We start from the raw sequence: 18911 nt of genomic DNA on the forward strand, positions 1-18911 counted from the left end.
GTGACTCTGCACCTCTTGCCCCCACTGTGCTCCTCCTCTCAGACTGAATCCACAGCAACACTTCGAACATCTGCTGCACATTGGCAGGGAGCTGGATCAGGAGTGGAGCAGCCAGGACTAGAACCAGTGCTCATATGGGATGCCAGCATTGCAGGTGGTGACTTAACCTGCTGCTTCCTTCTAAAGGATTATCCTCTGCACACCTTGTTCTTCCTCCTGTAGGCTGTCAGGGGACAGTGGAGCAGCCAACACACAAAACTACCGTTTGTGCACAGCTAAAGACTGTGGTGATTTTATAGCTTCCTGGATACTTCACATCCATGAAGCAGGACCTGGGGCTCTGCAACATTTGCTGCTTCTCCAATTCTGGAGAAAGATGGAGGAGATCCTTGGTGAGAGGCGTGTTCCTGTGGGGAGGTCAGCAACACCGAGAAAGGATGCCTTTTTTTTTTTTTTAAGCAAAATTATCTTGGAAAATACTGTTTATTGCCGGTAATTTAGGAAAAGGAAATATGGGTAATATGATACACATCAGTTCAGAAGTAACCAATAATATAACTAGTTTTAAAAACACTCTTAAGAGCTTTATGTGCTTTTTTAAAAATACATTTTGTTGAAATACAGTATACTTATGTAGGAAATAAGCCCACCTGAGACCACCTGTCCAGCAAAGGATGTGTGCAGAAGCATTGAAGGAAGCAGAAAGTGACGGATTTATGGATACTCAGTCTTTTTTTTTTTTTTAAAGATTTATTTATTTATTTGAAAGGTAGAGTTAGAGAGAGGTAGAGGCAGAGAGAGAGAGAGGTCTTCCATCTGTTGATTCCCTCCTCAGATGGCTGCAACGGCCGGAGCTGCGCTGATCGGAAGCCAGGAGCCAGGAGCTTCTTCCAGGTCTCCCACGTGGGCACAGGGGCTCAAGCACTCAGATTATCCTCCATTGCTTTCCCAGGCCATAGCAGAGAGCGGGATCGGAAGTGGAGCAGCCGGGTCTAGAACCAGTGCCCATATGGGATGCCGGCACTGCAGGTAGCGGCTTTACCCACTGTGCCGCAGCAACAGCCCTGCTACTCAGTCTTGAGAAAGGTGATCAGCTGGTGGGAGCAGACAGCACTCTCAGAAATCAGCTCCTTTTATCCCTGCCATGCAGAGGCCCCCCTCCCCCAGCTTCGAATTGGTTGAGAAACTTGGGAGGTACAATTTAAACCCTTCACAGGGCCTGGGGCAGGATGAGGAGGGGACAGTGGGGTGGATTTTGCTGGGCAGATAGGACGGGGAGGAGGTGTTATTCGGTGGTAGCATCAAGGCTCCAGGAACTGAGACCGGAGAGCACTGTGTAGCAGACATCAGGTAGTTACAGATTACATAAAGCTCAAAGTTACAAAGATAACAAGTGGTACATGATTTGCAAAGCAAGCTTAGCAGTTGATCTCTGTTGAAATTTTTACAACCCTCAATCCTACTTGCTACTGAGGCCTAGTTTCATGGCCACTCTAAGGCTAAGCCAAGTCTGTAGTGAAAATACACCATGGGGGCCAGCGCAGTGGCTCATTAGGCTAATCCTCCACCTGCAGTGCCAGCATCCCATATGGGCGCCGGGTTCTAGTCCTGGCTGCCCCTCTTCCAGGCCAGCTCTCTGCTGTGGCCCAGGAGTGCAGTGGAGGATGGCCCAAGTGCTTGGGCGCCTGTACCCACATGGGAGACCAGGAGGAAGCACCTGGCTCCTGGCTTCGGGTCAGCACGGTGCGCCGGCCGCAGTGTGCCGGCCACAGCAGCCATTGGAGGGTGAACCAACGGTAAAGGAAGACCTTTCTCTCTGTCTCTCACTCTCAGTGTCCACTCTGCCTATCAAAAACAAAAAAATAAAAACAAAAAGATACACCATGGTCATTTCTCACACATACCAACAAAAGCACATAAGTGTACAGATAACTGAGTTTTTTGGTCACTTGATCACACTTTTAATCACTACACAAATCTGTGCTTTTTTTCTATTCATTTAACCCTTTCTACAACCCTATGAGTATAGGTACTTTTGTAGCAGGAATCTCAAACAGGGACTTGGGATATAAAGGCTCTTAACAGGAAAATTGATTTATTCCTGCACACATGCTCAGAGGAGAGTTTTACCTGCAAATTCTGGGCCCTGAACAAAGCAGCGCATTGTCTTATATACCCTAGCACAAACAACTTTAAGTTTTCTAATATATATTCAGTTATACAGCTTTTGATTGGATATCTCAGAGCTACAGCATTATTTACACAACTGTCACACAAAATCATACCTGCGTGCACCCAAATTGCTGCAGTTGACCTAGTTGCAATTGTAGTACTTAGAAAGCTCTCTGGGCCTGCGCCGTGGCTCACTAGGCTAATCCTCTGCCTGTGGTGCCGGCACCCTGGTTCTAGTCCCAGTTGGGGCGCTGGATTCTGTCCTGGTTGCTCCTCTTCTTGTCCAGCTCTCTGCTGTGGCCCGGGAGTGCAGTGGAGGATGGCCTAAGTCCTTGGGCCCTGCACCCGCATGGGAGACCAGGAGAAGCACCTGGCTCCTGGCTTCGGATCGGTGCAGCCCTGGCCTTGCAGCCATCTAGGGAGTGAACCAATGGATGGAAGACTTCTCTCTCTGTCTCCATCTCTCTCTGTAACTCTTTCAAATAAAATAAATCTTAAAAAAAAAGACAAGTGAAGGTGTGGGGCTGCCATTGTGGGGTATTGGGTAAAGTTGTTGCCTACGATGCAGGCATACCTTATCGGCACAGGTTCAAGTCCTACGTGCTCCACTTCTGATCCAGCTCCCTGCTAATGCACCTGGGGAAGCAGCTGAGGATGGCCCAAGTGCTTGGGCCCCTGCACCCATGTGGGAGACCAGGAAGAAGCTCCTAGATCCTGGTTTCAGCCTGGCCCAGCTCTGGGTGTTCAAAAGTGAACCAGCGGATGGAAGATCTTTCTCTCTCTCTCTCTCTCTCTCTCTCTCTCTCTCTCTCTCTTTTTCTGACAGGCAGAGTTAGACAGAGAGAGAGAGAGACAGACAGACAGACAGAAAGGTCTTCCATTGGTTCACCCCCAAATGGCTGCTACAGCCAGTGCACTGCGCCGATCTGAAGCCAGGAGCCAGGTGCTTCCTCCTGTTCTCCCATGCGGGTGCAGGGCCCAAGAACTTGGGCCATCCTCCACTGCCTTCCTGGGCCACAGCAGAGAGCTGGACGGGAAGAGGAGCAACCAGGACTAGAACCTGGAGTGCTGGCGCTGCAAGCGGAGGATTAGCCTATTGAGCCGTGGCGCTGGCCTTCTTTCTTTCTTTGCCTCTGCCTCTCTGTAACTCTGCCTTTCAAATAAATAAATGAATATTTTTTAAAAAAAATCAGTAATTTGAAACAGGTTTCAGACTCAAAGCTAAAGGTAGTAATATGATTCTTCCTTGGACAGAAAAGTTCTTTCAAGGAGAATTTGAAAAAAAATAAAAAACTTTTAAAAAAAAGAGACTGTTACTTTCTAGAAGTAGATAAACTCTTCTACCTATAAAAATATGAGAGAAAAATGAAGAAAATACAGTTTTTAAAAAATTAGGAAATACAATTTTTTTTTTTTTAAAGTTTACTTATTGAAAGTCAGAGTTACAGAGAAAGGGAGAAACAGAGCTTTTCTATCCATTGGTTACCCCCCAGGTGGCCACAACTACTGGGGCTGGGCCAGTCTGAAGCCAGGAACTCCATCTGGGTCTCCCACGTGGGTGACTAGAACCCAAGTATTCGGGCCTTCCTCTGTTGCCTCCCAGGTTCATTGGAAGGAAAGTGGATTGCAAGTGAAGGTGCAACTCATCCTGTGGGAACTGGATGGGAAGTGGAGCAGCCAAGACTCCCAACTGGCACACACAGCCATCTGAACAGTGAACCGGCAGATAGAAAATCTGTTTCTCTCTCTCTCTCCCCAGCTCTTTCAAAATAAATAATAAATAAATCTTAAAAAAAGGAGAGTGTCAGTAGTCAATATTCTCTGTTAGCCCTACATTTCAAAACCAGACCAGAGTTTGATAAATGGATCACAATTTCTTATACATCAATGACAGCAAAGGCATTCAAAAGGAATTAAGTAGCTGATGATACAAACCTCAGTATATCTTTGAGAGCAGACATTTTATTTTCATTAGGACTTAATGAAAATTGCATAATATAGTGTGTCTTCTGGAGGATAATGTAGAGTAGTGGGTGTTTTTTAAAGTTTATTTGTTTTTTTGTTTTGTTTTGTTTTGCTTGAAAGGCAGAGTGGCAGAGCAAGACAGAAAGCAAGCGAGCGACTGAGACTTCTTCCATTTGCTGTTCACTCTCCAGATGTCCACAACAGCCAAGGCTGGGCCAGGTCGCAGCAGCCAGAAATTTCATCTGGTTCTCCTGCACGGGTAGCAGCAACTCAAGTACTTGAGCCATCATTTGCTAGGCACATTAGTAGAACTGGAAAGCCAGCTGGGAAAGCAGCAGCAGATGGCCTGAGTGTTTGAGCCCCTGCCACCATGTGGGAGACCTGGATGGAGCTCCTGGTATTGGCCTGGCTCAGCCCTAGCTGTTGTGGCCATCAGGGAGGTGAACCAGTGGGCGAAGATTGATCTCTCTTGTCTTTCCTCCTCTCTCTGTAAGTCTGACTTTCAAATAAATAAATCTTAAAAACAACTTTTTTTTTTTTTTAAAGTAGGAAGCTGGACTGGAAGCAGAGGAGCCTGGACCTGGACTTGAACTTGTACTCTGATATGGGATGCATAAAGTAGCAGCTTTAACCTGATTCTCCACAGTGCCACCCTCAAAGTAGTATTTTTAATGTCTTCATAGCTGTTCTGTGCTATTTCCCAATTTACATTCTGAATTTGATACTACCAATTTTGGCAACAAGCCAAAGAAATTATCCAAATTAGGGGCCCGTGCTGTGGCATAGTGGGTAAAGCTGCTGCCTGCAGTGCCAGCATCCCAAATGGGCGCCAGTTTGATTTCCTGGTACTCCACTTCTGATCCAGGTCTCTGCTATAGCTTGGGAAAGCCGCAGAAGATGGTCCAAGTCCTTGGGCCCCTGCACCCATGTGGGAGACCTGGAAGAAGCTCCTGGCTCCTGGCTTTGGATCAGTGCAGCTCTGGCCATTGTGGCCATCTGGGTAATAAACTAGTGGATGGAAGACCTTTCTCTCTGTCTCTGCCTCTATAACTCTGACTTTCAAATAAGTAAATATTTTTTTTTAAAAAAGGAAAATATCCAAATTAAAGGTAGTACATAAATTAACTTTAGTGATTGAAAATCACCTGAATTTTCTGTTAGTATCTTGTAATTTACTAAGCTAACCTCTTTATGGTCATGTTGAAGCTAAAAATCAAATATATATATTTTTAATTTATTTATTTGAGAGGCAGAGTTTCAGAGAGAGAGAGAGGGAGAGACACAGAGAGAGGACTTCCATCCATTGATTCATCCCACAAATCGCTGCAGCTGCTGAAGCTGAGCAAATCTGAAACCAGGAGCCAGGAACTTCATCCAGGTCTCCCACATGGGTGCAGAGGTCCACGCACTTGGGCCATCTTCCACTACTTTCCTAGAGCATAAGCAGGGAGCTGGACTGGAAGAAGAGCAGCCAGGACAAGAACCAGTAGCCATGTTGGAAGCCGGCACTGCAGGTAGAGACTTAACCTACTAGGACACAGTGTTGGCCCCCAAAATAAAATCTTACCTTAATAACAAATTTAATTAAATGTCATAAAAATAATCAAGAACAATTAGATATGTCTCTTTAAAATTTTTTATTTATTTATTTATTTTAAAATTATTTTTTTGAGAGTTAGTTACAGAGACTGAGAGAGATCCTTCATCCACTGGTTCACTCCCCAAGTGGCTGCAATGGGTGGGCAGGGCCTGGCTGAAGCCAGGAGCTTCATAAGGGTCTCTAACATGGGTGCAGGGGACTAAGCATTTGGGCCATCTTCTGCATTCCCAGACCAGTAGCAGGGAGCTGGATCAGAAGTGGAGCAGCCGGGACTCAAACTGGCATGCACATGGGATGCTGGCATTGCAGAAGGTGGCTTAAACTGCTGTGCTACAGCACTACCCCCTGCCTTTAATGAATTATTATTATTATTATTATTTATTTGTAAGGCAGAGTTACAGAGAGCGGGAGAGCTTCCATCTGCTGGCTGACTCACCAAATGTCCTCAATAGCGAGGGCTGAGCCAGGCTAAAGCTAGGAACTTCATCTGAGTCTCCCAAGTGAGTGCAGAGGCCCAACCGCTTGGGCCATCCTCTGCTGGTTTCCCAGTTGAATTAGCAAGGAGCTGGTTTGGAAGTGGCGCAGTTAGGATTTGAACCAGCACTCATATGGGATGCCACCATTGCAGGCAGCAGCTTAAATTACTGAGCCGTGGGGCAGGCAGTGCCAGCATCCCATACAGGCACTGGTTCAGGTCCTGGCTGCTTCACTTCTGATCCAGCTCACTGCTAATGGCCTGGGAAAGCAGCAGAGGATGGCCCACGTCCTTGGGCCTTTGTACCCACACGGGAGACATGGAAGAAACTCCTAGCTCCTGGCTTTGGGTCAGCTCATTCTGGCCATTGGGGCCATTTTGGGAGTGAACCAGTGGATGGAAGACCTCTCTGTCTATCTCTATCTCTTTCTGTAATTCTGTCTTTCAAATAAATTAAATCTTAAAACTGCCAAGCCACAACACTGGCCCCAATCATTCGTTTGAAAAAAGGTAAAAACGGTGGGCATTTTGGTGCAGGTTGGTGCAGGTTAAGGTGCTGCTTGGGATGCCTGCATCCCATACTGGAGCGCTGCTTCAAGTTTCAGCTACTCTACTTCTTTTTTTTTTTGGACAGGCAAAGTGGACAGTGAGAGAGAGAGACAGAGAGAAAGGTCTTCCTTTTTCCGTTGGTTCACCCTCTAATGGCCATCGCGGCCGGCGTGCTGCGGCTGGCACACCGCGGTGATCCGAAGGCAGGAGCCTGGTGCTTCTCCTGGTCTCCCATGGGGTGCAGGGCCCAAGGACTTGGGCCATCCTCCACTGCACTCCCGGGCCACAGCAGAGAGCTGGCCTGGAAGAGGGGCAACCGGGACAGAATCCGGCGCCCCGACTGGGACTAGAACCCAGTGTGCCGGTGCCGTTAGGCAGAGGATTAGCCTGTTGAGCCGTGGCGCCGGCCTACTCTACTTCTGATCCAGATTTCTGCTAATGTACCTGGACAGGCAGCTGTTGATGGTCCAAGTAGCTGGATCTCTAGACATCCATGTAGGAGACTCGGATTGAGTTCCAGGCTCCTTCCTGGTTTGACTTGGCTCAGTCCTGACTGTTATGGGCATTTGGGGAGCAAACCGGCAAATGCAAGATCTCTTTCTCTGTCACTCTTTAAAAAAGATGAAAATAAACAAACATTAAAAACTCAGGCAAAAAAAACCCTTAATGATTGTCGTGTTCTTAGAAATACTCAGAATTCCTTTTTTTTCTTTTTTTTTTTTAATTTTTATTTATTTATTTATTTTTTGACAGGCAGAGTGGATAGTGAGAGAGAGAGACAGAGAGAAAGGTCTTCCTTTTTGCCGTTGGTTCACCCTCCAATGGCTGCTGCGGCCGGCGCATCTCGCTGATCCGAAGCCAGGAGCCAGGTGCTTCTCCTGGTCTCCCATGCGGGTGCAGGGCCCAAGCACTTGGGCCATCCTCCACTGCCTTCCCGGGCCATAGCAGAGAGCTGGCCTGGAAGGGGGGCAACCGGGATAGAATCCGGCGCCCCGACCGGGACTAGAACCTGGTGTGCCGGCGCCACAAGGCAGAGGATTAGCCTGTTAAGCCACGGCGCCGGACAGAAATACTCAGAATTCCATCCTATTTATAGGTAGTATCATAGGTAAATGACCTATCACAATATATTAGTTTCAATCTTGAAGATCTAACCATTAAGTTAGTACCTGACATATTAAGTAAACAATAAGAATTTGCTCAATTGCATTATATAAAAAATGAAGTACTTAAAGAATACACACTTTTGCATTAAGTAAGTTAAATTAAGTTTGGTAGCATTTTAATTCTTTTCTTTAGAAAAAAGATTTATTTTATTTCTTTGAAAGGCATTTAGAGAGAAACAGACAGAGAGAGGTCTTCCATCCACTAGTTTACTCCTTAAATGGCTGAAAGGGCTGGGGCTGGGCCAGGCCAAAGCCAGGAGACAGGAAGTTCTTTTGGGTCTCCCATGTGGGTGCAGGGGCCCAAGCACTTGGGCCATCTTCCGCTGCTTTCCCAGGAGCACTAGCAGGGAGCTGGAATAGAAGTAGAGCATCTGGAACTCAAACTAGCATCCATATGGGATGCCAGCACTGAAGGCAGTGGCTTAACCCACTACACCATAGCACTGGCCCCAGCATTTTGATTATATTAAACATAATTATGCATATATTATTCAAATAGAACAAGGTCTCAAACCTTAATGTCTCTAGGTTACTATACTTCTTAATTTATAACCAGCATCAAGTCATAAGTTTTTGAAAAAGAACAGAGTAAAATATAGCACTCATTCTAAAATTTTTTAATAAAACTCCAGAACTCTTGCTCAGTCTTTGTTTAGTCTGCATTTTAGTTGCTATTTCAGGTGGTTTGCACTATCTGTTGTTAACTCCAGTAAACTAGTTGGTTACAAAGCAAAATTATATAAAGAGATCTTAAATTCCATTAGACAATAAATTCGCTTTAAAGATTTAGCTGTGACATAGCAGGTAAAGCCGCCACCTGGGTGGCAGTTTAAATCCTGGCTGTTCCACTTCTGGTCCAGCTCCCTGCTAATATGCCTGGGAAAGCAGCAGAAGATGGTCATAGTGCTTTGGCTGCTACACCCACACAGAAGACCCGGAAGAAGCTGCTGGTTTCTGATAGGTGCAGCTCCAGCCACTATGGCCATTGGGGAGTGAACCAGCCATTGGAAGATCTCAATCTCTCTTTGTCTCTGTCTCTGTCTTGCTCTGTAATTCAGCCTTTCAAATAAGTAAATAAATCTTTTTTTAAAAAAATATAACAATTTATGACAAAGAAGTCTATTATTTGATCACATTATATGTATCTAATAAATTATATGAAGGTTCACTGTGGATAAACAATGTTCAGGGGCCAGTGCTGTGGCATATTGGGCAAAGCCACTGCCTGCAGTGCTGGTATCCCATAAGGGTGCCTGTTTGAGTCCCAGCTACTCCACTCCAATCCAGCTCTCTGCTATGGTCTGAGAGCAGTGGAAGATGGCCCAAGGACTTGGGCCTCTGCAGCCATGTGAGAGACCTGGAAGAAGCTCTTAGCTCCTGGCTTCAGATTGGCCCAGCTCTGGCTGTTGTAGCCATTTAGGGAGTGAACCAGCAGATATAAGACCTCTCTGCCTCTGCTCTCTGTAATTTTGCCTTTTAAACAAATAAATAAATCTTTAAAAAAATTCAGCAATATGTCACATGCATGGTTAGTGTTTTATTCTTTGACGAATGGTTTGAAACATTACATTAAGTCAGACTGAAAGGCAACGTTTAAAATAGACAGTCGTACAGCAAGTTATAACACATGTAATGACTGTTCACTCTATAAAACCTTGATCTCTGAGAGTTTATGGTAGACCCAGCTGGCAGTAGCACCCAAGTTTTCCAAATGGACAGTCATCATTTTTCTCTGGTCTGCAAGGCCTTCTTCTCATTAGCTGCTTTCTGCTTCTGTTGCATGATCTCAGAGTCCCTAAAACAAGGCAAAAGTCTGTAAGCTGGTACAGAAAAACTCATTTATGTGCTCACTTGTTTTCTACACAGAACTATGTAGTAATATTAGAAAACTCTTGAAAGATGATATGAACATTCATGTCTTTCTGTTTTCATGCAAGAAGAAAGAATGGAAAGGCAAAACCTGGAAAAGCTTTGAAGGCAGATCTTATTTTGAATATCATCTCTACTGTTGTCAAAACCTTGAGCAAATAACCTGAAGCCCTCTCAATACTGGCACAATCCCTACTGAGGTTGTTCATAGGCACAGCTATGAATACATATTAAAGTATTTGATATTAAGCAGCTATAGACAGAAATAACAGCAACCAATTTTGCCTGTCAGAGTGAACTCATTCTATATTTTTTCCCTGAAGGAAGAGGCATTTAAGAAGTCTCCTAGAGGGGCTGGTGCTGTGGCTCACTTGGTTAATCCTCCACCTGTAGTGCCGGCATCCCATATGGGCACTGGGTTCTAGTCCCAGTTGCTCCTCTTCTACTCCAGCTCTCTGCTGTGGCTTTGGAGGGCAGTGGAGGATGGCCCAAGTGCTTGGGCCCCTGCACCCGCATGTGAGACCAGGAGGAAGCACCTGGCTCCTGGCTTTGGATCGGCGCAGTGCGCCGGCCATAGTGGCCATTTGGAGGGTGAACCAATGGAAGGAAGACTTTCTGTCTCTCTCTCTCACTGTCTAACTCTGCCTGTGAAATAATAAAAAAAAAAAAAGAAGAAGAAGAAATCTCCTAGATATAATTTCTGGTATCTAGGGTAGGACATAATCGTTATAAAACAATTCAGGTTTCTTACATGTCAAAAAACCCAATAGCTTGTGATTCAAACTGGATTGCACTATAGGAAAAAAAAGACTTATTTTTATTACTTGAAATGCAGAGTTACAGAGGCATTGACAGAGGGAGATACAGAGAGAGAAGTCTTCCATCTGCTGGTTCACTCTCCAAAAGGCCACAATGGCTGGGGCTGGGCCAGGCTGAGACCAGGAGCCAGGAACTTCATTTGGGTCTCCCACATTGGTGCAGGGGCCCAAGCACTTGTGCCATCCTCTGTGCTTTCCCAGGCACATTAGCAGGAAGCTGGATCAGAAGAGGGGCAGCCAAGACTTGAACAAATACCCATATGGGTTGCTGGCATCACAGGTGGCAGCTTAACCTGCTAAGACACAATGCCGGCCTTGGATGCAGGCATCTTAACCAATAGTCCTGTCCCTGGTTACCTTTTTTAGAAACGTGAGTGTACTTTTTTTCTTTACTTAAAATGCAGTCTCATTAAAGTATTTTTTTTACATTTTTGTTTTTTTCTTTTTCATTAACATATTGCTGTATCAGTTTTGTAATATTTGCCATATATATCTTTTTTGTTTTTCGGTTTATTTATTTATTTATTTGAGAAGTATAGTTATTGTCAGAGAGAGAAAGAGACAGAGAAAGGTCTTCCATCCGCTGGTTCACTCCCCAAATGGCTGCAACAGCCGGAACTGGGCCAATCCAATGCCAGGAGCCAGGAGCTTCTTCTTTTGTCTCCCATGCGGGTTTAGGGGCCCAAGCACTTGAGCCATCCTAGGCCACAGCAGAGAGCTGGATTGGAAGAGGAGCAGCCGAGACTCGAACCAGTGCTCATATGGGATGCTGGCACTGCAGGTGGCAGCTTTACCTTCTATGCCACAGCGTCGGCCCCCAAAATAAATCTTAAACAAAAAAAAAAAGGGAAAAGAAAAACTCTTTCCATTCTCCAAAACCTGGCTTCAGACACCAGAGAATTCTATCAGCACTGCTCACCTCTGCTTTCTTTGAGAAGTAGTCAAGCTATCTTCTTTTCTTTTTCCCTTGCTAATTTCCTGCGATTTTTTCATATTTTTTTGGCGGGCAAGTTCGCGTTGATTTCCACCTGCAAAGTCAGTTACACTCTTTTCTCATCTTCAAAACCATTAATCATTCCATTAAAAAGTTCTTATCTGAACTCATCTGAACTTTGCCTTTTCAGTAGAGGACTGCATTGATCCGACAAGGAGGATGCTTCAAGGTAAACACTGGAGGGCTTAAGAGTATCACCCTGCCAAGCTAGGTGTCCAGAGCTATAAATGGCAGACCTTTGAGAGCGGGCAATTCAATCTGCTGTCTGTAGGGGCCAGTATTCCAAAATAAGTTCTGGCTTTTGAGGGGTGTGCGTAGACAGAGAAAGGCAAGATTCAGAGAGCACCCCTCGCACAGGTTCAGCTCATCGCGAAGAACGGTCGCGGAGCAGGAGTCCTCACCATGCTAACGCGCACCCGAGAACTGGCACCTGTTCCGCCCGAGAGGCCGGACCCACGCCCAGCATCCCTCTCCCTCCGCTGCGGGAAGCCGGGGTCCCAGCCCCGCCAGCCCCGCCTGCCCACCCCGCCGCGCCCCTGGGCTAGGCTCCCTCGCCGGAGCTTCGCCCACCCGTCCGCACACTCACGGGCCATGCTGATCACCGAGCGGAGCCTGGAAGAGAGCGACTGGAAAAATCAACGGCTCCCCGGCGGCACGCTCAGACGCTGTCTCCAGCCGCCCACCGGGTGGCTGAGCCCGAGCCGGCACTCGGCCGGGTGACGCCTCCGCTCGCTCAGCCCCGCCCACCGGCTCCGCCCACCGCGCCCGGCGTGGGCCGGGAGCCGCTGCGCGTGCGCCTGCGGGCGGGGCCTCACGACCGGGGCTGCCGTGTGAGTGGGGTGCGGGCGCCATAGGCTTGTGTACAGACCCGTTTCTCGATAACAAACGACGATGAGGTCCGCAATATCTAACGTCTTGCCAACGAATGTTAGCTTTCATTTCTCCCCCGGTAGAGGAAGGAAGGAGACTGCCCTTGCTGGAAACACGTGTAAAACTGCTCTTACGGTTACTTGATAGCTCCTTTCTTCCCCTTTTCCGTTATTGAAAGATGGTGTAGGGCTCCCTAACGGTGCAGCGGGTAAAGCAGCCTACTGCGATGGCTGCGGGCGCCGGTTGGAGTCCCAGCTGCTCCACTTCTGATCCAGCTCCCTAGTGATGCTCCTGGGAAAGCGGCAGAGGCTGGCCCAGGTGTCTGGGCCCCTGCACCCACATGGGAGACAAGGAAGAAGCTTCTGGCTCCTGGCTAGCCAACTAGCCAGCGTATAGAAGATCTCTCTTTGTCTCTCCGTCTATCTCGTTCAAATAAAAATAATTTTTAAAAAAGTGCCCTGTGGGGGCCCGTGCTGTGGCATAGTGGGTAAAGCCCCCGCCTGCAGGGCCAGCATCCCATATGGGCACCGGTTTGAGTCTCGGCTGCCCCACTTCTGATTCAGCTCTCTGCTATGGCCTGGGAAGGCAGTAGAAGATGGCCCAAGTCCTTGCACCCACATGGGAGACCCGGAAGTAGCTCCTGGCTCCTGGTTTCGGATCAGCACAGCTCCAGCCATTGTGGCCAATTGGAGAGTGAACCATCAGATGGAAGACCTCTCTCTCTCTCTGCCTCTCCTTCCCTCTCTGTAACTCTGACTTTCAAATAAATAAATAAATCTTAAAAAAAAAAATTACCCTGTGGGTTTTTTTCTTCCTTTCTTTTTTATTTAAAGAGGGAGTGCTCATCCAGTTGTGCACTCCCCAAATACCCACAACCCCTGGGGCTGCCTGTTGAACCCAACCACTCTGACACAGGATGTGGACTTGTTAGGGCAGATGCCTGCTCCTTTTTTAAACCTTTTATTTTGGAAGATTTCAAATGTACACAAAAATATGGAAAGTACTGTAATGTGCTCCCAAGTACATTACAATAGTACCTCATTCAACTGCCTACCTTAGAGAAGGTGGGAGGAAGTGAGGGAGACGCTCTGGAGCTGGAACGCCAGGGCTGAAAGCCTGGCCCTACCCATGAGCAAGTATGCCAACCTGGGCACATCGAAGCTTCCTCAGCTGTAAAATGAGGAGGTAACTGTGCTTTTCATTAATTGAGTTAACATGTGCAGTACAAAGTGCCCATAGTATGATGACATGGAATACACGAGCTATTATTCTTTCCATGGCAGAGAGCCTCCTGTAGTCCCCGTGGTCCGCTCTGCACACCTCCTCCTCACTGTGTCCACACGAGCAGGGAGAGAGGCTTGACTTTCTGGTACAGCTGCTCAAACCGGTGAAGAGATCTGCTACAGAGGGAGGGAAGGGGAGCGATTTGGGGCTTAAGGCAAGGGTGCTAGAATTATTTCTTTTTCTTTTTTTTAAAGATTTATTTATATATTTGAAAATCAGTTACACAGAGAGAGGTCTTCCATACGCTGGTTCACTCCCCAGATGGCCACCAGGGCTGGAGCTCCGCTGATCTGAAGCCAGGAGCTGGGAGCTTCTTCTGGGTCTCCCATGTGGGTTCAGGGGCCCAAGCACTCCGGTTATCCTCCACTGCTTTCCCAGGTCATAGCAGAGAACTGGATCAGAAGTGGAGCAGCTGGGACTCGAACCGGTGCCCATATGGGACCTCAGCACTGCAGGCAGTGGTTTTTACTCCTTACGCCACAGCTCAGGCCCCCATTGCCACCTCTTCAAGAAGATTAAGCATACTCAAGTTCAAAGTTTCAACTGTAATGATTTTGGGTCCAGTAATACATTCATATTTTAAAAATACATGAGAGGGCCGGCGCCTCGGCTCACTTGGCTAATCCTCCACCTGTGGCGCCGGCACCCCAGGTTCTAGTCCCGATTGGGGCGCCGGATTCTGTCCTGGTTGCTCCTCTTCCAGTCCAGCTCTCTGCTGTGGCCCGGGAGTGCAGTGGAGGATGGCCTAAGTGCTTGGGCCCTGCACCTGCATGGGAGACCAGGAGGAACACCTGGCTCCTGGCTTCGGATCAGCGTAGCTCTGGCTGTAGTGGCCATTTGGGGAGTGTACCAACAGAATGAAGACCTTTCTCTGTCTCTCTCTCTCACTGTCGAATTCTGCCTGACCAAAAACAACAACAACAACAACAACAAAAAAAAAAACACCAAAACAACAAAAACAAAAAACACGAGAATACCGTGACTGATCTTCCCACAGTTTTCTCATAAGCTCAGTTTCTCTCCTTGGAGGTAACCATTATCAGTTCCTCACACCGGCAAAGTTCATCTGTGTTTTACCCAATTTTGAATTTCTAAGCCCTGAGTATATACTGGTCAGTGGGCGCTGCTCTCACACTGTGTAACTGCTTTTCAGGAGCCTCTAACAAAATCAGCCAGCGATTTTAATACTTCTCTTTCAAAGATGATTAAAAATGAACCTTAATGAAGAAAGGGATGGGAGAGGGAGTAGGAGATGGGATGGTTTGCGGGTGGGAGGGTGGCTATGCGGGGAAAAACCGCTATAATCCAAAAGTTGTACTTTCAAAATTTATATTTGTTAAATAAAAGTTTTCTAAAAAATACTTCTCTTTAAGGTTTGAGCTGAGCAGACTGCCTCCTTTTTCTCTTTTCAATCATTCCTAAGGACGCCATCGATAAGGAAGACCACGACTTTGCGTCTCAATTTCCGGTTCACAGGTAATCCCGGCTCGGTAGCTTGATAGTTACCATGACTCCCGGCGCCATGCGCCTGACGCAATCCGCGGCGCCGACTGATGACGCAATGAGTTCCGACGCTCTCTGAAGGTGGGGGCGCAGGGAGGAGGGAGAAACTTAGCTATTAGTGTGGCAGGGTCATGAAGAAGAGGCGGCGGTGGGAGAGAGGAGGCGGCGGCGGGGGCCTGAAACTGCGGTAGCTGCCCGCTGGGCTGGTGGTGCGGCCTTGTGGGGAGGGAAGTCGTTCCTAGCCCCTTCGGGCTGGGGTCGGGGCTCGGGGCTGAGAGCGGCCGTGGGGCCGCCTCCCCGGGCCCCCTGGCTCCGCCATGATCCGCAGGGCACGCCTTAGTGTGAAGCCGAATGTCAGGCCGGGTGGAGGTGCCAGGGGCTCCAGCGCCCCTGTGCCTCAGCGTGGACAGGAGTCTCCCAGGCCGCCGGAGCCTGCCGCGCCCTCTGCCCCGAAGCCAGCGGAGCCCACGGATGTGCCTGCGGTGGATTCCGGGGGAGCGGAGCCCCCAGAAAAGGCTCCCAAGAGCAGGTAAGCGCTTTCGGGAGGGAGTGTTTTCCTGTGCCTCGCCGCCCCGGGTCTCCTACCTGGAATCGGAGCGGATGAACTTTCTCCGAGGAGTACGAGGGAGCCTTTCGTTTGAGACTGGGTGAAGCCACAGCACACTGCAGTTAGTCCCCCGGCCGGTGGGGACCACGTCTGCCAGTGGTGGTGGGAGAGGTGCGGGTGTAACAGTCCTAAGGTCAAGAATATCGCCGTCTGCATTTGAGAATTTCCACTACCGCGCTTTTTCGGTTGTGCTGCAGTACTTTGCTGGGAAAATAGTTTAATTTCTTAATATTTGAAGGGAGCCGACCACAGTGTTTGGTTCTGCTGACTTATGTCAATGAGGACATGTGGTCGCTTGCTTTGGGTTGAGGGTGTGCCTCTAACTATGCTGAGCGTGTTTCCCCAACGCAGAGGCGCGGCCGGAGCCTCTTGTGGCACGTTTGGATTCAGGACCGCCTCACTACACGACCTGGGTCGATTTTTCCCAGGCAAGACTTATTCAACTGTAGAATGAGGATAATATAGCATTTTTCGGAGCGGTGCTGTGTAGATTAGAGGTAACTTGTAAAAATTCAGGGCCTAGCAGAATAGTTGCCTATACAAAGTTTTTAAAAAGTGATGGAGCAAAGTAACTGAGACTCGGTCAGACTTAGAGGGTCTCTGTTTCTATGTGATATGCTCATATATGAGCAAACCAGCGAACAGGCAGTCTTGTTAAGTGACAGTGGCATTGTACAAATTCTGTTTATGCCAAGAAAGATGAGCATTTTCTTTCTGGCACAGCTTCCTCTATTAGCCTGAACTGTTGTCACCATGGGGTGCGGTTTTGATATGGGTAGCTCAGTGATGCTTAGTAATTTCCAGGTTTCTTACTTGAATCTATTACAAAATTTCTACTCAAAAAGGAGATATCAGTATTAATCACTTAAATTAATAAAATTCTCAGGGTTTGTTAACTGTTTATGACTGTATGATTGATAATTTAATAAGTGACCTTTGAATCTGTAGGTAGGAGACATTTATGTGTGAGGATATTTAATTGTTTTAAAGTTGACTTTTACTGAGTATGCTTTTTAAATCTCATCTTGCTTTTTTTATGGATCTTTGCTAGTTGTAAAAAATCTGTAGGGAATATATTCTGTCCTTATGCATCTAGAATAATTGAGTGAAAAGCAAATGGTGCATGCTGAGGTAAGAATTGATATTGGAGACTTTCTGAAAAGATCGTACTACAGGTTTTCCATTTTTACCTAAAACTAATTATAAGATGAAAAAAGCGGACTTGTTAGTTCCCTATCTCCTCTTTTTAAAAACATTTTAAAAAAGTTTCAATTGACACATTATTGCACATACTTACGGGGTACACTGTGTTATGTCAATACATATACAGTGTAATGATACATAGATTGGGTAATTGATATATTTATTACCTCAAATGTTTATTATCTCTGTGTTAGAAACAATCAAACTCTCTACTTGCTATTTTGACATATACAGTTAATTGTTGTCAATCATATTTACATCCTGTAGAACTTCAGAAGTTATTTCTCCTATCCAACTACATCCCTGTTCCTGTTCTTGACTTAATTTTAGACCAGACTTGCAATATTTACATCTAATATGTAATTTGGAGTGATTGAATACTTCTTTTGAGTGAAGAGTTTATTCTAATGATGCATAAGTGAACTTATATCTGTTGAAAGATATGTGATTTCTGCTTCAGACGGAATTTGCCTTGGGTCATGTAGCTAAGCGTGCATCTTCAAAACTAATACAACTATTTCAGAGGTTTGAAGCTGTGCATCTTGGATCTCAGTGATTTTTACATTGATACAGAAAATGGCAGTAATTTAGACTATTTTTGGAAATGTCAATGTGAATTACAAGCTAAATTTTAAAAAGCCAGCTCTGTTATCTAGTAATTCACATTAGGCTAATTAAGCTTTGTTCTGTAACTTTGTTTTTTATTTTTTGTCTTGAGGAGTTATGCATATAATTATATGCTCTAATGTACTTGGGGACTTGAAGTTTGAAAAAGATTGACTGTCTTTTTTAGAATTTACATAGCTTTTTTAGAATTTACATAGTTACTAAACAAAATTTTTTATTACAAGTGCTGTCATAGTTATGAGAAATCTCAAGTCATTGATTATTTTAATAATGAGACTTTACCAATTTGGATTTTCACTATGTTAGATTTTAAAACCAGCATATATAAAGGAAGATTCATGTGCCTTTTTTTTTTTCTTTTTCAATTTCAACAGTGATGAAAAGATTGGTGGTGGTAATGGTGTTGAAGAATCCAGTAAATCTCCCTCTACTGTCTCACAGAGAAGAAAGCGAGTGTCAAGTACTTCTAGTCTGGCTAAACCCAGTGTCAGTGTTCCTTCAGAATCTCCTCCCATAGCCACAGCTGTTCAGGATGCTCCACAGCCGAACCCCGTTCATGCTCCACAGCCGAACCTCGTTCCAACGAAAGAGAAACAGCCGTGCTCGGACCGATACCGAATATACAAAGCCCAGAGACTGAGGGAAATGTTGAAAGAAGAGTTGAGAAAAGAGAAGGTAAAGAAGGAGAATTCCAATGTGATGTTGCCTGCTAGACTCCTGCTGTTACTATTTATATGTTAGGCGGTATCATTTGGGGGAAGAGGAAGCATCTTAGCATTTTATGGGGCAATAAAATCAAATGACATTTCTTATGTTAATAAAATATCTCCTTTTGTTAATAATGATTGAGAGACACCCAAATCTTAAGCTCTTTTGATAGTAATTTTGACATATTTGTATATTTTTTAGAATTTATTTTTTATTTTATTTCAAAGGCGAAAAGAGAGGCAGCTAGGGAGAAAGAGAAAAGTCTTCTATCTGTTGTTTTAATCCCTAAATGCCTGCCATCACCAGGGCTGATCCAGGAGCCCGGAACTCCAGCGGGGTCTCCCATGCGGGTGGCAGGGGCCCAAGTACTTGAGCAATCATCTGATTCCTCCTAGAATGTGCATTAGCAAGAAGCTGAAGTGGAAACAGGAGCCAGGACTCAAAGCAGGCATTCTGATTTCGAATGTGGGCATCCCAAGGTGGGATCTAACTGCTGTGCCA

The 18911-nt window shown here is 46.2% G+C and overlaps 2 protein-coding genes across 3 annotated transcripts in view; one reads left to right on the plus strand and one right to left on the minus strand.

The window, feature by feature from the left end:
* Positions 1–8513: 8513 nt before the first annotated feature.
* LOC133774358 (small EDRK-rich factor 1) lies at positions 8514–12324 on the minus strand. Its single transcript, XM_062211991.1, has 3 exons — positions 12195–12324; positions 11534–11642; positions 8514–9722 (listed from the first exon to the last, which is right to left on the minus strand). Exons 1-3 carry the CDS (start codon positions 12199–12201, stop codon positions 9650–9652), a joined length of 189 nt encoding a protein of 62 aa, XP_062067975.1. The 5' UTR covers positions 12202–12324; the 3' UTR covers positions 8514–9649.
* A 3044-nt stretch (positions 12325–15368) lies between these two features.
* The window catches only part of BDP1 (B double prime 1, subunit of RNA polymerase III transcription initiation factor IIIB), a 106313-nt gene continuing 102770 nt past the window's right edge, over positions 15369–18911 (plus strand). For both annotated transcript variants that reach the window (XM_062212217.1, XM_062212218.1), the window contains exons 1-2: positions 15369–15794; positions 18077–18377. In XM_062212217.1, the coding sequence (XP_062068201.1) occupies positions 15583–15794; positions 18077–18377 (513 nt within the window). In that variant the 5' untranslated portion in view covers positions 15369–15582. The remainder of the gene's footprint in view (positions 15795–18076; positions 18378–18911) is intronic.

The sequence above is a fragment of the Lepus europaeus genome, chromosome 15 (genome assembly GCF_033115175.1).
Source record: "Lepus europaeus isolate LE1 chromosome 15, mLepTim1.pri, whole genome shotgun sequence".
In the NCBI taxonomy this organism is placed as follows: domain Eukaryota; kingdom Metazoa; phylum Chordata; class Mammalia; order Lagomorpha; family Leporidae; genus Lepus; species Lepus europaeus.

Bases quoted from the DNA above. Each gene is read 5' to 3' on its own strand.
- LOC133774358 (XM_062211991.1), bottom strand. The intron at 9,723-11,533 runs GTGAGCAGTGCT...GCCTTGTTTTAG, and splicing joins ACTTCTCAAAGAAAGCAGAG to GGACTCTGAGATCATGCAAC.